The sequence below is a fragment of the Euleptes europaea genome, chromosome 18 (genome assembly GCF_029931775.1).
Source record: "Euleptes europaea isolate rEulEur1 chromosome 18, rEulEur1.hap1, whole genome shotgun sequence".
Classification (NCBI taxonomy): Eukaryota; Metazoa; Chordata; class Lepidosauria; order Squamata; family Sphaerodactylidae; genus Euleptes; species Euleptes europaea.
This window is the reverse complement of record NC_079329.1, coordinates 18,856,556-18,873,110: the sequence shown is the minus strand read 5'-3', so window position 1 is coordinate 18,873,110 and position 16,555 is coordinate 18,856,556. Positions and strand designations below refer to the sequence as shown.

At 40.9% G+C, this 16,555-nt stretch overlaps 3 protein-coding genes across 3 annotated transcripts; 1 reads left to right on the top strand and 2 right to left on the bottom strand.

The window, feature by feature from the left end:
• Window positions 1-1,428: 1,428 nt before the first annotated feature.
• LOC130490706 (olfactory receptor 10A4-like) lies at window positions 1,429-2,403 on the bottom strand. Its single transcript, XM_056864515.1, has one exon. It carries the CDS (start codon window positions 2,401-2,403, stop codon window positions 1,429-1,431), a length of 975 nt encoding a protein of 324 aa, XP_056720493.1.
• Window positions 2,404-6,726: 4,323 nt separating this feature from the next.
• On the bottom strand, window positions 6,727-7,674 carry LOC130490705 (olfactory receptor 11A1-like). The gene has a single exon (XM_056864514.1). The coding sequence runs from the start codon at window positions 7,672-7,674 to the stop codon at window positions 6,727-6,729; it is 948 nt and encodes a 315-aa protein (XP_056720492.1).
• A 4,916-nt stretch (window positions 7,675-12,590) lies between these two features.
• Window positions 12,591-16,555, top strand: LOC130490703 (olfactory receptor 14I1-like). The gene is made up of 2 exons (XM_056864513.1): window positions 12,591-12,623; window positions 15,599-16,555. The coding sequence occupies exons 1-2, from the start codon at window positions 12,591-12,593 to the stop codon at window positions 16,553-16,555; spliced, it is 990 nt and encodes a 329-aa protein (XP_056720491.1).

The following is a 16,555-nucleotide window of genomic DNA, read 5'->3' as shown; positions in this document are numbered from 1 at the left end:
AATTTAGTATAAAAAACAAATAGACTGATGAACATATACTTTGCACAAATCACATTTGGAAATTGTATGTCCAAAGCTGCAATCTTAAATCACTTCACTGGGAGTAAGTAGCACTAAATAACAATGAGAAGACTTGCTTAGAGATTGCTCTCTTAGCCACTTTATGGTACTGTAATGATTACAGAACATTTTAAAGAGAGAAGCTGCTTTCTCCATTTCATCTCTGTCATTAAAATATAGCAATGATTTCATTGGTACCATAAAATGTGATTTGCCTTCTACAGTTAGAAATCAATTATTTTAAGGCTCCATAGTTTTGCGTACATAAGGTTACTAGAATCCCACATAAAATATTCCCCTGATTAATCAAGGCTTCTACATTACAGTCCCACATTCTATACAACTTTCTCCTTAGTACAATATAAGCCTCATGCTGGATCCAACCAGCTTCTCTGTTTTATCAGTTCCACTCCTCACTATAGTCCCCATCCTGTATAGCTTTTGTCTACACCCCAAGATCCATATCATAGTCTTTTCAGTGGTAAAAAAATGGTAAAAAAAAATTCCCTTGCTTTTTTTGGCAGAAAAGCTGGAAGGATCCAACCCTTTGCTTTGAATTTTGATGACTGATCATTTCTTTTATTTGTGTCTTCTGCAGGGACCATGCATCCATATGACCAGGGTACAGAGCTGATTATATGATGGATACCAGCAAGCATCCCTACTCCATCTAGATCTTTTGTTGACCACAGAGCAGTTATAGTGTGAAACGAGAAATGGTCATGAGACTTCACTGTATTTTGTCTCTCAATAAATCATACATAGATAGGTCTAAAATCTTAACATGAAGACCATACCTTTGCAAGGTTCTTAGACCTGAATTAAAATTCTGTCTGTGTTCCAAAGATCAACACAATTCAATAGCTGTGCTCAGCAAGATGGGTTCTCTGTCTTTACAAAAGACTGAGTACTTATACTTGCATTGAATTTTATATAACGTTGAAAGGTATAAAGCTCTCTGTAAAATCGAATCACTATGGAATTCATTATGTTTTTTTTTAATTGCAAGTGAAGAGAGAATTATTGCCTAATGGCAAAACCCAGCATTCCCAAATGGCAATACCCAAAATTCCCAGTGTAAACAGAAACATATAATATAAATTATAGATAGGGTTGCCAACCTCCAGGTACTTGTTGGAGATCTCCTGCTACTACAACTGATCTCCAGTCAATAGTAGAAGTGTATCAGATCTCCAGGAATCATTATTAAAGAATGTCAAGGTAATTGCAATTACATTGCAACTTAAAAGTTAATCTATCAAACAGTAGTAATTACCAAATAGTAACTACACAAATAGTCTAAAAATAGACAAAAAAAAAACAATCATTTTTGAAGCATGTATGAGAAAACCACACATTTAGTGGTTCCTATATATGATTCGGCTTTTGAGGTGGAACCAACAGACATGATAAAAATCTACTCAAGGCATTCTTCACCTCTTTATTTCTCAGACTATATATGATGGGGTTGAGCATGGGGGTCAAAATGGTGTAGAAGACAGAGAAGAATTTTTGAAGGCCCTTCATTCTATTGGTGTTGGGAACCACATAGACACTCATCAGTGTGCCATAGAAAAGGGTGACAACAAAGAGATGGGATGAACAGGTGGAAAATGCCTTTTGCTTCCCTTCAGTGGAAGGGATTTTCATTATTGCTTCAATGATGAAAATATATGATGTTAGGGTCAATATAAATGGGGGGAAGGTAAATATAGAGCATAATATATACATATACAGTTTAAATATGTGAGTGTCACTACACGATAGTTCTATGATTGGAAAGGTATCACAAAAGAAATGGTCGATTTTGTGGGGTCCACAAAAAACTAGCTTCAGCACAAAGGTTAATGACAGAGTATTTGCCAGGAAACCATTAAACCAAGAGCCAGCTATCAGCTGGAGACACAACTTGTCATTCATCATGTTGACATAATGCAACGGTTTGCATATAGCTAAGTACCGATCATAGGACATTGCAGATAAGAGGCAGCATTCTGCAGCTCCAAAAAAACCAAAGAAATAATGTTGCAGAAAGCACTCACTGACTGAAATGGTCTTCTTTCCTGTAAGGAAACTAGACAACATTCTGGGCAAGATATTTGTGCTGCTGCAAGTCTCCAAGAAGGAGAGGTTGCCAAGGAAGAAGTACATGGGGGTGTGAAGGTGTTTGTCAGTTGCAACTAGCAGGACAATGAGGATGTTCCCAGTCAAAGTCGCAATGTAGATAAGGAGGAACAGCAGGAAAAGAAGAATCTGAAGGACCTGGTGACTCCCAAATCCCAGCAGAATAAATTCAGTTATATTAGTGTCATTTCTTGGTTCTTTATTTTCTAGTAACTGCATCTGTGAAACCAAACATAATTACATTTAATGGCTGGTGTGTCTGAGATCACCAACTCTATGTGCGAAAAGCAGATATATGCACCGATGTATTGTAAGTGGGAAGTTCACACCCAGGTCTCAGATATTCACAGACATTCTATGGATGGTCTTACTGCGCATTCCTGAAGGGGGTGGGTCTGAGTCAGTTTAGGAGCCAACGTGACCCTGCGGCAAGTGCCCACTTATCCCTGCCAGCCCTGGGACACCACGCCACAGCACACGGCTTGGGTGCCTGCGGGGCCTTCCACTGGAGTTCTCCCGGAGCAAATCTCGACACCAGCATCCCAGGAAATGTTCCTAGGGCATTCCGAAGGTGGAGCTGCCTAAAGCTTCCAAACCCCTTTTGTCCCAGGAATGCCTCCTGGGATGCCGGCAGTCCTGTGCCACCTTTTTAGGTGGCACAGGCCCGCTTTCCTCTATGGGGGGGGGGAAGCCTTTTTTCCTGTCTTCATTTTGGAATCAAGGCTTTTCCTCCTCCATGGTGGCTGGAAAGCCTCTAAGGAGGCTTCTCAGCTGCTCCATCACAGCCGCCGTGGTCCCGTTCCCCCCCCCCCTGCCTGTCAGGAGTGGGCAGATTGTCTATTTTCAAATCATATGCAGATTCAAATGTGCTTTCAAATGTGGATACCATTCTTTGCTTTCAATGGAGTAAACATTTGGATGTGTATCTCTCTATATACATTTCTGACTAGCCTTCATAGGAGTTTGCTCACTATGATGCAAAATATATCTGTCCAAAGATGGGTCTAGAATAACTTTCTGGACCAGATGAACCACTTATCCAAGTTTATCTCATCTTTCCCCCAAAGAGCTCAGTTTGAAAGGGTAGGAAAAAAATTGGAGATGGGGAACAGTTGTTTCTTTTAACTTTGCCCCTTCTTACTGAAAATCATGTGCAACAAGCAGCTTTTAAGGCTTGCATGAGAGGAAAGAAAATGGTATCCATATCTTTACTCAGGTCTGATATAAGCAACTTGGTGAAGACAATTTTTAGAGGGAAATCAGGACACAGCTAAGGATTAAGAAGCCCCTTTCTTCCACTTCAAATTGCAGCCTCATTGGCTGTATTTTATAAAGACATCAGTGTATCTTTAATGGAACTGGCTGTAACATTAATCATGGAACTGGCTGTTGCATGAACATCTGCTTTGCTAGCTCCTTCTTCCAGGTTTTTGCTACTGATCTGGATTTAATTCACCTCCTCAAATCCTATAGTACCGAGATTATAATTTCTACTAATCCTACCACATTTATGTAACTCCCTTTGAAATTAACTACTTTTGGACACATGCAGTTCTGGGGACCACTGCTAGGTATGACATTTAAAAAGAAAAGAATCAAAAGCCACATACCTTTGGAGGGGTAGTCATGGTTAATTTGCAGGGGGCCGTGTTTGAGCACCAACTTAAATTTATCCAGAAGTTCCTCAGTGATGATGGTTGCTGTTTCATATGTTTTTTGTCTTGCAGAAACCAGATGATAGTCCAATGGATACCACCACTTCCATTAATTAACATACAGCAATGCTTAGCAAGAGCTTTTGAGTATAATCCTCAGAAGGTCTACTCAGAATCTTGCTCAAGTCTTATCAATTGAACTTTCCCAGAACTGAACTCAGAAAGTGTCCTTAGGACCTGACCGTTTGTTTTGGAAATGACAAAAATTAAGATGACATGTTAGCTAATAGTTTCATGAGCTAAAGTGGACATCTTCATTTCTTTCTGCATGCCCCTTAGCTCAGTAGCCAAAGGAAAGCCTCAAGGAGGAAGTGCTCATTGATGTGACCATCTCCTGATCCTATCCATAATATCTGGTCATCAAAGTTACCCTTCCTCTTAATATGGAGGGTCTATGTTTAATTGTGAATTTTAGACTTTTCCTTCATTACATTGCCAAAGAAAGTCCTATAAACTATTTGCCAGTAGTTCTTTTCATTGTTACAGTAGGAAATCCATGCAGCTACTCTTAATGTTTTGAAGTAATTATTCTCTTGTACTTACTCATATAACAATAGCAGTACACAAAGGAGTAAGTAAATATGCTAAGTTAAAAAACAAAAACAAATATGATCTTATGACCTGCTGTATTGTTGCTCATGTCACCATAACTCTAATACGTTTCGTAGTAATAATTTGGAGACATATCAATAATGCAAAGATAGTGTGTACCTTATATCTATTTATCTCATTGTGGAGTCTTTGTTTGCCTCCCCTGAGACGTTTATTTAGTAGGGACTATTCAAGTCCCATGAAATTATCCACGATTAACTGTTCACAGATCGAAACTGAGCATGTTGATCTCATTATGGTTTAAGTATGGGGGGAAAAAACATATACAACACAGGCAAGTGCCTCAGGGAACAGGGAAGTGTTTCAAAGAACCTCAATTATGTTTTTTATCAGAGTAGAACATGTTTAAATATACACATAGAAAGACCATTCTCCCGGCCTTGCACAAAGCATAACAAACCAAGTTGATGAATGTGTCATGCTGCAGGCAGAGGGCAAGGGCCAGAGGCTCAAAACATAGTCTTGAAGCCGTCCAAGATATTACACAATTCAGGTAGAGTCCAAGAGATCAACACAGACAAAGGCAGTCCAAGGTGAGAGTCAGGGTCAACCCAAGACATCAAAATACCAGGAATCCAAAGTATAGCAAGGAGACAAGGCCAATACACAAGGAGATTGGCAACAAGTTGCTTGCACAACAGCCAAGCATATTTGATAACTTAAGTAGGCCAGGGAGGAAACAGCTGTTGCTTGTTATCCCATCTCAGCTGTGGTACAAAATATTAATATCTGTGTGTGTTAAGAGCCGTCTGTATGTGTGTGTTAAGTGCCGCTAAGGCGTGCATGCACACACACAAATATTTATATATACAAAGGACTACTGGATGATAATACATCATGACATTTTACTATCTGATAACAAAAACACATTGAAAACACATATAGAAAAACCACATATTTGTGGGGTTTTTCCCTATTATATTGTTAGCAAGAACAAGTTCCCTTTTCTATCAAGTTGAGAGACAGCCTACTGCTGTTCAAATCATGAATCCAGAATGATAGGAAAAGAGGGGAAGTCTCAGAAGTGCAATAGTAGATGGGTATGGATGGCCCAGGCTAGCCTATTCTTGTCAGATCTCAAGAGCTAAGAAGGGTTGGCCTTGGTTAGTATTTGGCTGGGGGACCACCAAGGAAGTCCAGGGTTGCTACACAGAGGCAGGTGATGGCAAGCTACCTCTGTTCATCTCTTTCCTTGAAAAGCCTACAGGGTCATCATCAGTCAGCTGTGACTTGACAGCACTTTTACACATACATGTAGGGGCCATGCAGTGATTTTTATGTGGGAACTGAAAGCTTACAAACAGGTCTCTATTTTCATAAATGAAATATTGGCAGGTACTTGCTAGAGGAACTCCACATCTGTTAGAAGACTTAAAATGCTAGGATAATAATCTTCTTTCAGTTCAGCAAAGACCCATCAAAACTGGAAGCCATCCTGTAATCCATTCTGTAGCTATTGTCTAGGGGTTGTTTGAGATACACTCCTGGTTCCTTCCCCCCCCCCCAAAGGTAATCTTTTTAAAATATATTTTCTCTTCTTTAATATATGTATGTTAAGTGCCATCGAATCGCCTACGACTCATGGCGACCCTATGTATCAGTGTCTTCCAAAATGTCCTATCTTTGACAGCCTTGCTCAGATCTTGAAAATTGAGGACTGTGGCTTCCTTTATTGAGTCAATCCATATCTTGTTGGGTCTTCCTCTTTTCCTGCTGCCCTCAACATTTTCTAGCATGACTGTCTTTTCTAGTGACTCTTGTCTTCTCATAATGTGACCAAAATACGATAGCCTCTTTAATATACATACTAACAAATAGTCATGGGCACTGGGGGAAAAACTAATGTTCTGCTTTTTAACTATATAAAAGTAAATTGCATTTATGGAACAAGAAAGTGTAGAATACTATCCAGCATAGATTGATAAATCTTATATAAAATAAGTACAGTTCTTACTCCAAAACAGATACATGTAATATTAGGATGAAGTATTATCACAATATTCGAAGCAGAATTTTTGGATTAAAATGATTACCTACAGTGTGATATTTAAAATACAAATACAGTCAATGAGAAACTAACTTTTCTTTCTTGCTTTTAAAGTCTCAGCAACTGTCACTGCCCACTCCTTTTATAATTAGAGATATGGACACTATATGCTTTCTCTGTTGAGATGAAAGGGAAGTTCATCATATGAATACTTTCCCCCACTGGTAGTCAAGTGAAAGAGATTAATTTATTGAGATATTTTCTCAAGGCCCTGTTCACTTCTTTATTTCTTAGGGTGTAGATGAGTGGGTTAAATAACGGTGTCAGAAGAGTATAGAAGACCGAGATGATTTTGTTCAAGTTCTTGGAAGAAGGAACCAAGTATACAGCAAGGAGACTTCCATAAAATATAGTAACAACTATTAGGTGAGAGGAACAGGTGGAAAAGGCCTTTTGCTTCCCTGTATTTGTTGGAATTCTCAGGATGGCATTGATGATACAAATGTAAGAGGTCAGAGTTAAGGCAGTGGGGAATACCGATATAATGCTACAAACCACAGATAGTGCTATTTCTGCAAGACTTGTATCACTGCAAGCAAGCTTGATCAGGGGTGGGAAATCGCAAAAGAAATGATCGATTTCATTGGATTTGCAAAAAGACAAATTAGATGTTAATGCAATGACTACAGTGCTGCCCAGGAAGCCACTCCCCCAGGAATATGTAGCTAGCTGGATAGAAATCCTGGTATTCATAAAAACTGAATAATGAAGTGGTTTGCATACTGCTATATATCGATCATAAGACATCACAGCTAACAGATAACATTCAGTGGCTGCCAAGATGCCAAAGCTATACAACTGAGCCAGACATCCAATAATGGAAATGGTTTTGTCTCCAGTCAGAAAGCTGCCCAAAATCCGAGGGATAACAGTAGACGTGTAACATATCTCCAGACACGACAAGTTTCCCAAGAAGAAGTACATGGGAGTATGAAGGTGATGATCAGCCACCACAAGCAGAACAATGAGGATGTTTCCAGTCATGGTCATGAGGTAGATGGCCAGAAACACTAGGAAAAAAAGAATGTGAAGTTGTGGGAGTTCCCCAAATCCCAGGAGGATGAATACGGTGACAACAGTTTGGTTTCTCCATTGTCCACTTGCAATGGGTTGCATCTATGGAGAAACACAGACAATGTGAAAGATTTGCTTTTTTTCGTGGTCACAAATTCAGATGTAGAACTGTGATTGTGGTTTCATTAAATGCACTTCTAGCAAGTGAGCATATTCACATTCAGAAGGAGATTCAAATTAATTTAGAGTGCAGACATAGGATTACATTTGAGAGAGCTGAACACACTATAACAGAGACATCAGGGAGCATGAATGTACATTCTTTCAACAATCATTCCATTAACAACTGGCAATGCCATATCCCTCCCCACGATTTACCCCTTTAGAGGCATTTTGGTAATTAAATAAATTAGTATGTCTTCAGAAGAGAGGACTATAGCATATTTTATCTTTTCAATATATACTCAACACAGGCAGAACTGTCAACATTTCTTCTCTCATCCGATCATGAATACTCACTGTGACTGTCAACAATTACAAACTGTGTACATAAATCCACAGAATACCTTTAAGCCTGTTATGCTGGATGCTTCAGTGTGCTCAGACAACCTCTCTTTCATAGATTGATTAGCAATGGAACATGGATATGGCAAATAAACTACAGCTGAAGGTTTGAGGCAAGCATTATTTAAAGTCTTTCTGCAGCTAAGGGAGCAAATCCCCTTTGGATACCTGTTCAGATGAATGCACTCTGCTCCATATTTGGTTAAAACGTCTTACATCAATTAGGTTGTCTTTGTGAGAATCCATGAGGTACTGAATCTCCATTTCCCTAGTGTATGTGAAGTTTTTACTTCATAGAATCATAGAGTTGGGACCTCCAGGATCATTTAGTCCAACCCCCTGCACAATGCAGGAATTTGACAACTACCTCCCCCCCCCACACCCCATTGACCCCTACTCCATGCCCAGAAGACGGCCAAGATGCCCTCCTTCTCATGAACTGCCTAAGGTCATAGACTCAGCATTGCTGACAGATGGCTATCTAGCCATCTGTAATACATGCTGGAGGAGGGGAAGATTATTCATAGATGTTTATAAAGATGATGCTTTCTGTTTTATTTTCAGTCACTTTCATCATAATCTCTAATAACTGGTGGTTGTTGTTGTTTTTTAATCCAGGGGAATAGCCATGTTAACTAAAGCAAAATTAAGCATGACATACAAAAGAGTAATAACAATTTTATTCCGGTTGCAGTTTTCATGGACCTTTTTGCATCCTATGACAGTAACCTCATTATGTAGTCATTTGGGTACATTGGACTTGGGAAGAAACAAAGTGAAGAACAGAAGTTCCTTTTTTCTGTTTGTCATAAGGGCAATGGACAAGAAAATTCGACAACCATTAATGTAATCTTGAGTTGCAGAATATGTGACCAACCAAGGCTGACAAATGTACTGTACTCTGATTCCCACATGTTGTGACTTTATAGGAGTCTAGAACAGAGGCTGGAAAGGAAGGCAGCATGGTATAGCTTGATCTTGTCAAATCGTGAAAGCTAAGCAGGGTCAGCCCTGGTTAGTATTTGTATGGGAGATCATCAAGGAATACCAGGGTTGCTACACAGAGGAAAGCACTGGCTAACCACCTCTCTTAGTCTCTTGAAAACCCCATAAGTACGGTTGCTAACTCCAGGTTGAGAAATACTTGGAGATTTTGGGGGTGGAGCCTGAGGACGGTGGGGTTTGGAGAGGGGAGGGACTTCAATGCCATAAAGTCAAAATGCCAAAGCGGACATTTTCTCCAGGTGAACTGATCTCTATCGGCTGGAGATCAATTGTAATAGCAGGAGATGTCAAGCTACTACCTGGATGCTGGCAACCCTAGGTAACACTAAGACAGACAGGGGGGCACATTTTACCCCAAGGTGGCGGCACGCTACCCAGAGGCCAAAAGAAAGGCAATAAGTGGTTTTTTTCCACCTGCATTCCCCACTTGACTGTGTTCTGCTTGTTTCTCTCTACTGCTATGTTTGCTTACATGAGACCAAAATCGATGTCTTCTGTATCAATGGACCTGATGGCTGCTGTATTGTGCACCATTTTGCCACCACTCCTGAATCCCATTATTTATAGTCTGAGAAACAAAGACATCCAAGTGGCCATGCAGAAAATGTCCAAGAAGCTTGTCAGAGCTGGCTTGATGATTTGATAAACTTCCCAATGAAGTAAGCCTAACTGATATTAATGTGAATAGCTGAGTTGTACTATTATGGCTACAGATGTATCCTCATTGCTAGGTTATTTCTACCATGTATAACTGTATAATTATATTATACATGTATAATTGCTAGGTTATTTCTACCATGTATAATATGTAAATGATGGCTATAAATTGATATATCTATATGACTGGTGATAGATCTCCTGTACATTAGCATGCAGGGTAATATTGTTCTGAACTAAAGTAGATGTGGTGTTTGATGTATAGGACTCCTTTTGAAAACACAGTTCATCCCTTGCACTAATCCATACTTTTAGATTGTGTGTATTTGAATAATATTTCTTTTCAAACTATTTTATGTTTTGGGCAGTCCAATCTTGAGGGCTGGCACAGCAGTAGTGGATGACTGTCAGCATAATAGCAATATCCATGGTTGATTCCCTATGGACATTCAGTGGGGTGAGGAGAAAAAAAAAACATGGTCCCCTTCTCCAGGCAGAGAGCCATAGTGAACATGTCAGAGACCCTAGCAACCCTAGGAATATCATGGAGCAGTGGCCAATGAAATTCCTCCGAGCTGCCCAAACAGATGCAGGCCACCAATGGGACCACAGTTCCTCAGTGACATGCCCCTCCCTGTGAAGTGCACAGACAAGTGTTCAAGTCACGGTGTAGTTGCTAGCAAAATATAAGGGCTTGAACCCACAGCCACCACCCCCTAGACAAGTGCCCTAATCACTGGCCCAACCAGGCACCTGCAAAGGAGGAATGCCATTGGGTATTAGGCATTCCATTGAAGCTCTAATGTCACCACCAGCCATATGGGATCAGGCATGGAACATTGTAAGGTAGGCATGGAAAGGCACTGGATCAGCATGGCCAAGGCCCCTGGTTTGATCCCCACATGGAAAGAGGCTGGGCTGAAAACTTCAAAAGGGGAACGGGATAGCCCAGTTGATGAGTTGGCCAGGAGTACATTTTGGCTGACATGTTATTTCAATACTTGTCTGCACCTTACACAAGGGACCATTGCTGCCACCAGCCTCCTTTCATCCCAGGGACACTGTCAAGACAGAAGATCCATTTTGTTCTTTGTTACCTTACTGCTCTCCATTTTGTGTGTCTAAGATTCAGCACTCAGTAATTTTCCACAGGCCTAGCTCATTGTGTTCTCACAAACAACACCTCTGACAAGGTTTGCAGCTTATCTGGCTATTGCCGTAATAATAAAATCATTCATTCACAAACAACACCTGTAGCTTGTTATGCCAACTGGCTGAGTTATCACAGTCACTAGCTCATACCATCCTAGTTAGTTGAACCAGCACTCTTTTCCTCTGAACACATAATTCTAGCTTAGACTGGTTTACACCATCCATAGACTTCTCCCAATAGTCCACCTTGATTGGGAATTGAGAGTCATCTGACCTGGGCTAATTTTTCCATAAGTTTGGCTATGCTTTACAGTAGATATCTGCTTCCTCAACACTTTGATTTCAACATGTCGCTTGTAACAAAGTCTTTTTTTAGCTTTTAAGATCCAGCTTATCATGTAACATCTTAGTAACTATTATGTAGCCAGCTAGATTTCTTGTTTTATATTGCCACTTGCCTATTGACTAAGTATCTTTTATTTTAATCTCTTTTTAAAACTTTAATATTAATAAACATTTTAAGCTTTAAAGTTTGAGTTTGCTGACCTAACCTAGACAGTTTCAGTTATTCTACTGGAACACGGCAGACCTCTGTTGTCATAGACCCCCCCCCCCCCTTACAAGGACACACAAGTCCCCCTTGGAACATCCTCCTTGCCCAATCATCATGTAATTTCACATAAATGCTAGCAGAGTGTGTGAGTGGGAAGGGGGTGGTGATTGTGGAGGGGTGGCCACATCGGTCAGTTCTAGCTGAATCCAAGAGGAGTCCAATGGCACCATGGAGACTAACAAAATGCATCCTAGCATGAGCCTCCCATAAACCTAACCCCAGCCCCTCAGACGTGTGAAGAGGAAATCTTTCTGGGAAGTCTCAGTGGGAATCCAGAGTGGGGAGGAGGAGGAGTTGGGGATGAGGGGGTGGAGCAGAAGGGGCAGGGATTGCCTCAACCGGCCAACACCAGACAGGGACACGGCTTTTGAACACTCTAGACTTTATTGAACAGGGAAACAGTAACAAGGTCCAACACATGGGGTTGCGAATTCCCACTGTCCAGCCCCTGCGACTTTGCAAGCTCCAAAAGGGAGTCATGGGGAGATACAGTAAGCCATTTCTATCATGTTGCATCCCAATTATCTATAGAGTCCAATGAAGATAATAAGGAGGAGGTTGGATAAACTAAAGGTAAAGGTAAAGGTCCCCTGTGCAAGCACCGGGTCATTCCTGACCCATGGGGTGACGTCACATCCTGACATTTCCAAGGCAGACTTTGTTTGCGGGGTGGTTTGCCAGTGCCTTCCCCAGTCATCTTTACCCCCTTTACCCCCAGCAAGCTGGGTACTCATTTGACCAACTTTGGAAGTCAACCAACCTTTGGCTGAGTCAACCTTGAGCCGGCTAACTGAGACCAACTTCCATCGGGATCGAACTCAGGTCGTGAGCAGAGCTTTTGACTGCAGTACTGCAGCTTAACACTCTGCGCCACGGGGCTCTCTGAGAGAGATGGGGGAAGACTCTCTATCTGGCACTCATTTTGTCCCAAGAGCAGATGCTACAGTGTTAGCCCTTGGCAGCGATAACCAAAGAAAAGACTTGTGTGACACCATCAGGATCAGCAAACTTATTAGAGCATGAGCCGATGTTGTCTGATGCAGTGGAACGTATTGATGCCGTGAGTTCTGAGCTCCAATGAATAGCAAAGCCTAATTGTTCTCCTTTAGACTGTCTCGAGTTCTGAGAGCAGAAATGTTAGAACACGGAGTTAAAATCCTTCTAATGCTGGGATGTGTCATTTCAGTGGTTGGTTCTCCAGATAATAGTCCTCCTCCCCCGGGGGGGATATATCAAGGAAGCAGCCCCAGCTTTGCCTTCATCTTGACATACTGTTCAATATATGGCAAGGACCTTTAAAAAAATAAAAAGCATAGGGAAATTCAAACATATAGCTCTTCACCTAAAGACAGAAATGGTGGAAGAGCCCTACAAAAGTACTAGCAACGTTCTTGTCTGATCTGAAGCATACTAGAAATAAACTGATGTCCTGTTAAAATTTGATTGTTTTTTGGTATGGTTTGGCATCGTTTATGTTTAGCAGCTAGGGTTTGTAGAGATGTATTTTTTTCCTCTGGAAGATGTGATGGGATTCAGGGCATGGGATAGCTCATTATCATGGCAGTGATAAGCATGGTTACACTCTTCTAAGTTTATTGAAGTCAATGTAATAATTAGGGTTGCCAGATCCCTCTTTACCACAGCGGGGTTTTTTGGGGCAGAGCCTGAGGAGGGCAGGGTTTGGGGAGGAGAGGGACTTCAATGCCATAGAGTCCAATAGCCAAAGAGGCCATTTTCTCCAGGTGAACTGATCTCTATCGGCTGGAGATCAGTTGTAATGGCAGACGATCTCCAGCTAGTACATAGAGATTGGCAACCCTAGTAATAATGTAATAAGGTGTAGGTGAAACAGCTAGAGTGTCAAAGTAGGATTAAAGGAATAGCATCTCTTCCTGAAGAACCCAATATTTCCCCAATGAAATAGTTGGCTGGATCCAAAGCCAAGAATGCAGCAATCCTTCACTAGGCAACAATGGCAGTTGTCCTAATTATTTCTTCCATAGTTTCATTAAACTTCTGCGAGGGGTGTGAAGGAAAAGTTTTGTAATTAGCATTAGTTTCTGCTGTTAAGTCACAAAGACTTTGGGGGAGGAGATGTTAATCTATTAATAAGAACAAAAATAAGTGAATCTCCTCCACGTCTCCATTTCTTCTTCCGGCCAGGAACAGCTCACCAGGACAGAGGGAAAGACGTGAGTAAGCATACAATGTTTTTCTTCTGAAGTATAACTCCTGGTGGTTGAATGTGTTATTTAGCATGGCATAGCAAAGCTTTGGTGATGGATAAGTGGAAGGACAGTAAGAAGGAACAAAATAACAATCGACACAGAGCAACTGTTGAATCAGAAAGCTTCCAAGTGATGAACCAGATATCTGAAGTCCTTTAAATAACGGTTACTGAAAATTGGGATCCAGTTGTGTGTTAATACACACTTTATCTGAAAATGGAAGAAAAAAGGTACCTAAATGGTTTTGAGTATGATGTTAGCCCCTCTGAGCTTGGCCTCAGCCAGGAAAAGGTGGCTAATCATCATCATCATCATCATCATCATGACAACAACAACAGTAATAAACCAGACTTAGCAATTTGACTTGCAAGAACAGCTAAATACCTTGAATTCGTTTCACACAATGAAATAGACCCATGTCAGATTCAGACCAAACATTATAGCGTCAAACATATTTCATGGAATTTACACCCCAGAAGTGTAGTTGTGGCCATTAGACTATTATTTCTTAATTGTCCTTTCTAGATTTGTGGAGAAAAGTTTTGTTGGCAGTTATTAGCCATGTAAGCTAAGTGCACAGTATACATTGGATTACTAGAGGCTAGGGCCAACTAATAAGGAGAATCTTTCATGGACCCCTGTCTGGTCTCTACTTGGAAGAGGGTACTAGACTAGATAAGTGGGACCCCAGAACAAAATGTTGCAAATAGTGTTGTTGTTTGTTCACAGTAGCACTTTATTTTTTTTAAAAAAAAACCCCTGCAATATATGATTTGTAGTTATTTGGGAACACTGGAAAGAAAAGCTTCTGGCCTTTCTCTGTTCCCTTGTGCAAAGTTGCGCAGTTGCCTGCAGTTGGTTTTAAAAAGGAATCTGAGAGGATGCATGGGGATTGCAGTCACTTTGCTAGTGTGTCACCAGGTGGTCAAGGAGGCTTCTTCTCACCCAGCTGCCTGCCTCCAGTGCCGTCACCTGAGCCACCCTTCCCAACCACCCCCTCAGCTTTTGAGCACTGAAACTGAGGTGATGGCACTGCCGGCGAGCAATGGAATTCCCAACCATTAAATTTGGTGGTAGTAGATTTCTTCATGAACAGATTAGACATAATCAATTGCTGTTGACCATAATAGGTAACTACAATATACCAGAAGTTCAAATAACAGGGAAAGAGAATCTTTCCTGCTCTGTTTCTGAGCACCTATCAGGTTTGTGCTGGGAGCATGATACTTGACAGCGTTGATATGGCCCAATAAGGTGCTTCTTATGTGCATTTGGTCCGTTTTCTGAGGGACATCCTACAGCAATGTGGCAAAGTTGAGAATATTGATCAACTGTAATAATTCTGCCCCACCATGTGTGTGTGTGTGGGGGGGGGGGGCAGAACCATTATGCATTAAAAATTGGAATGAGATCCGTAGTTGGTTTTAAATCTCCTCAGTAAAAATGACATATTTTCCTCATTTTGAAACCTCATTATTAAACAGAGAGATATTTGTGCATAACTATGCATAATTTCAAGGAAATACCCATGCCTAATTTTGAGGAACAGACTCAAAAGTATTTTTTTGGTCGAAATCCTGTAATAGCCAATGGTGATGCCATTTGGTCATTTTAATCTCTGGGTTTAATGGTCCAGATTGGGGGGGGGGGACATGCTTCAGATGTGAAAGTGAAAAATTGTTTCTGGAGACTTCATATGTGATCTGCATCCTGACTGTTACTTCAAAGCCCAACCATCATGTCCCTACCAACAGTAGATGGTTTTCTTTTATTTCTCAATGACACATTTCCTTTTCTTTCTACACAGGTTCGTTTCAATGAAGAAATGGGAAATCAAACAACTGTGAAAGAATTCTTTCTTTTGGGATATACTAATGTCCTAGAGCTGCAGATTTTACATTTTGTGATGTTTCTGTCCATTTATTTGGCAGCCTTGGTGGGAAACTTCCTTCTGATCCTGACTGTAGTCCAGAACGAATCCCTTCATAGTCCCATGTATTTCTTCCTAGCCAACCTCTCCTTATCAGATGCGTGCTATATCTCTGCCACTGTCCCCAAATCCATGGAAATTTCCATGACAAACAGCAAACTGATTTCTTTCTCTGGATGCAGCATCCAATTGTTTTTAGTTGTCACATGTGCTGGTGCTGAGTTGACTTTTCTTACTGTCATGGCTTACGATCGCTATGTAGCAATTTGTCATCCTCTACAGTACGCAGCGGTCATGAACTGGAATGCCTGCATCCAAATGGCAGCAGCTTCTTGGATTAGCAGCCTAATCAATGCTGCTATGCACACTGCAAACACATTCAGGTTGCATTTTTGCACCTCTAAGGTTAAACAATATTTCTGTGATATCCCCCAGTTACTAATGATATCTTGCACTGACGCAACAGCCAGTGTCATGGTTCTTCTCATTGAAACAGTGGTTGTTTGCTCATTTTGCTTTTTTTATATCTTAGCTTCTTACGGGCTCATCTTCTCAGCAGTGTTTAAAATGCAATCAGCCCAGGCCAGGGCCAAAGCCTTTTCCACTTGCATTCCACATTTGGCTGTGTTCTGCTTGTTTCTGTCTACTGGTGTATTTTCTTACTTGAGACCAAAATCTTTATCTTCACCACTAGTGGACCCTCTGGCTGCTGTATTGTATACCATTTTGCCACCGCTCTTGAATCCTGTTATTTATAGTCTGAGAAACAAAGAAATCCAAGCAGCTATGCAGAAAATGTCAAAGAATCTTTTTGGATTTCACTTTATAATCTGA

What these genes read in the sequence shown, in the direction of transcription:
- LOC130490706 (XM_056864515.1), bottom strand. Translation starts at nt 2,403, where the DNA reads ATGCAGTTACTAGAAAATAAAGAACCAAGAAATGACACTAATATAACT.
- LOC130490705 (XM_056864514.1), bottom strand. Translation starts at nt 7,674, where the DNA reads ATGCAACCCATTGCAAGTGGACAATGGAGAAACCAAACTGTTGTCACC.
- LOC130490703 (XM_056864513.1), top strand. Translation starts at nt 12,591, where the DNA reads ATGTTGTCTGATGCAGTGGAACGTATTGATGCC. An exon ending in CAGTGGAACGTATTGATGCC is followed by an intron (nt 12,624 to 15,598) that starts GTGAGTTCTGAG and finishes CTTTCTACACAG; the next exon opens with GTTCGTTTCAATGAAGAAAT.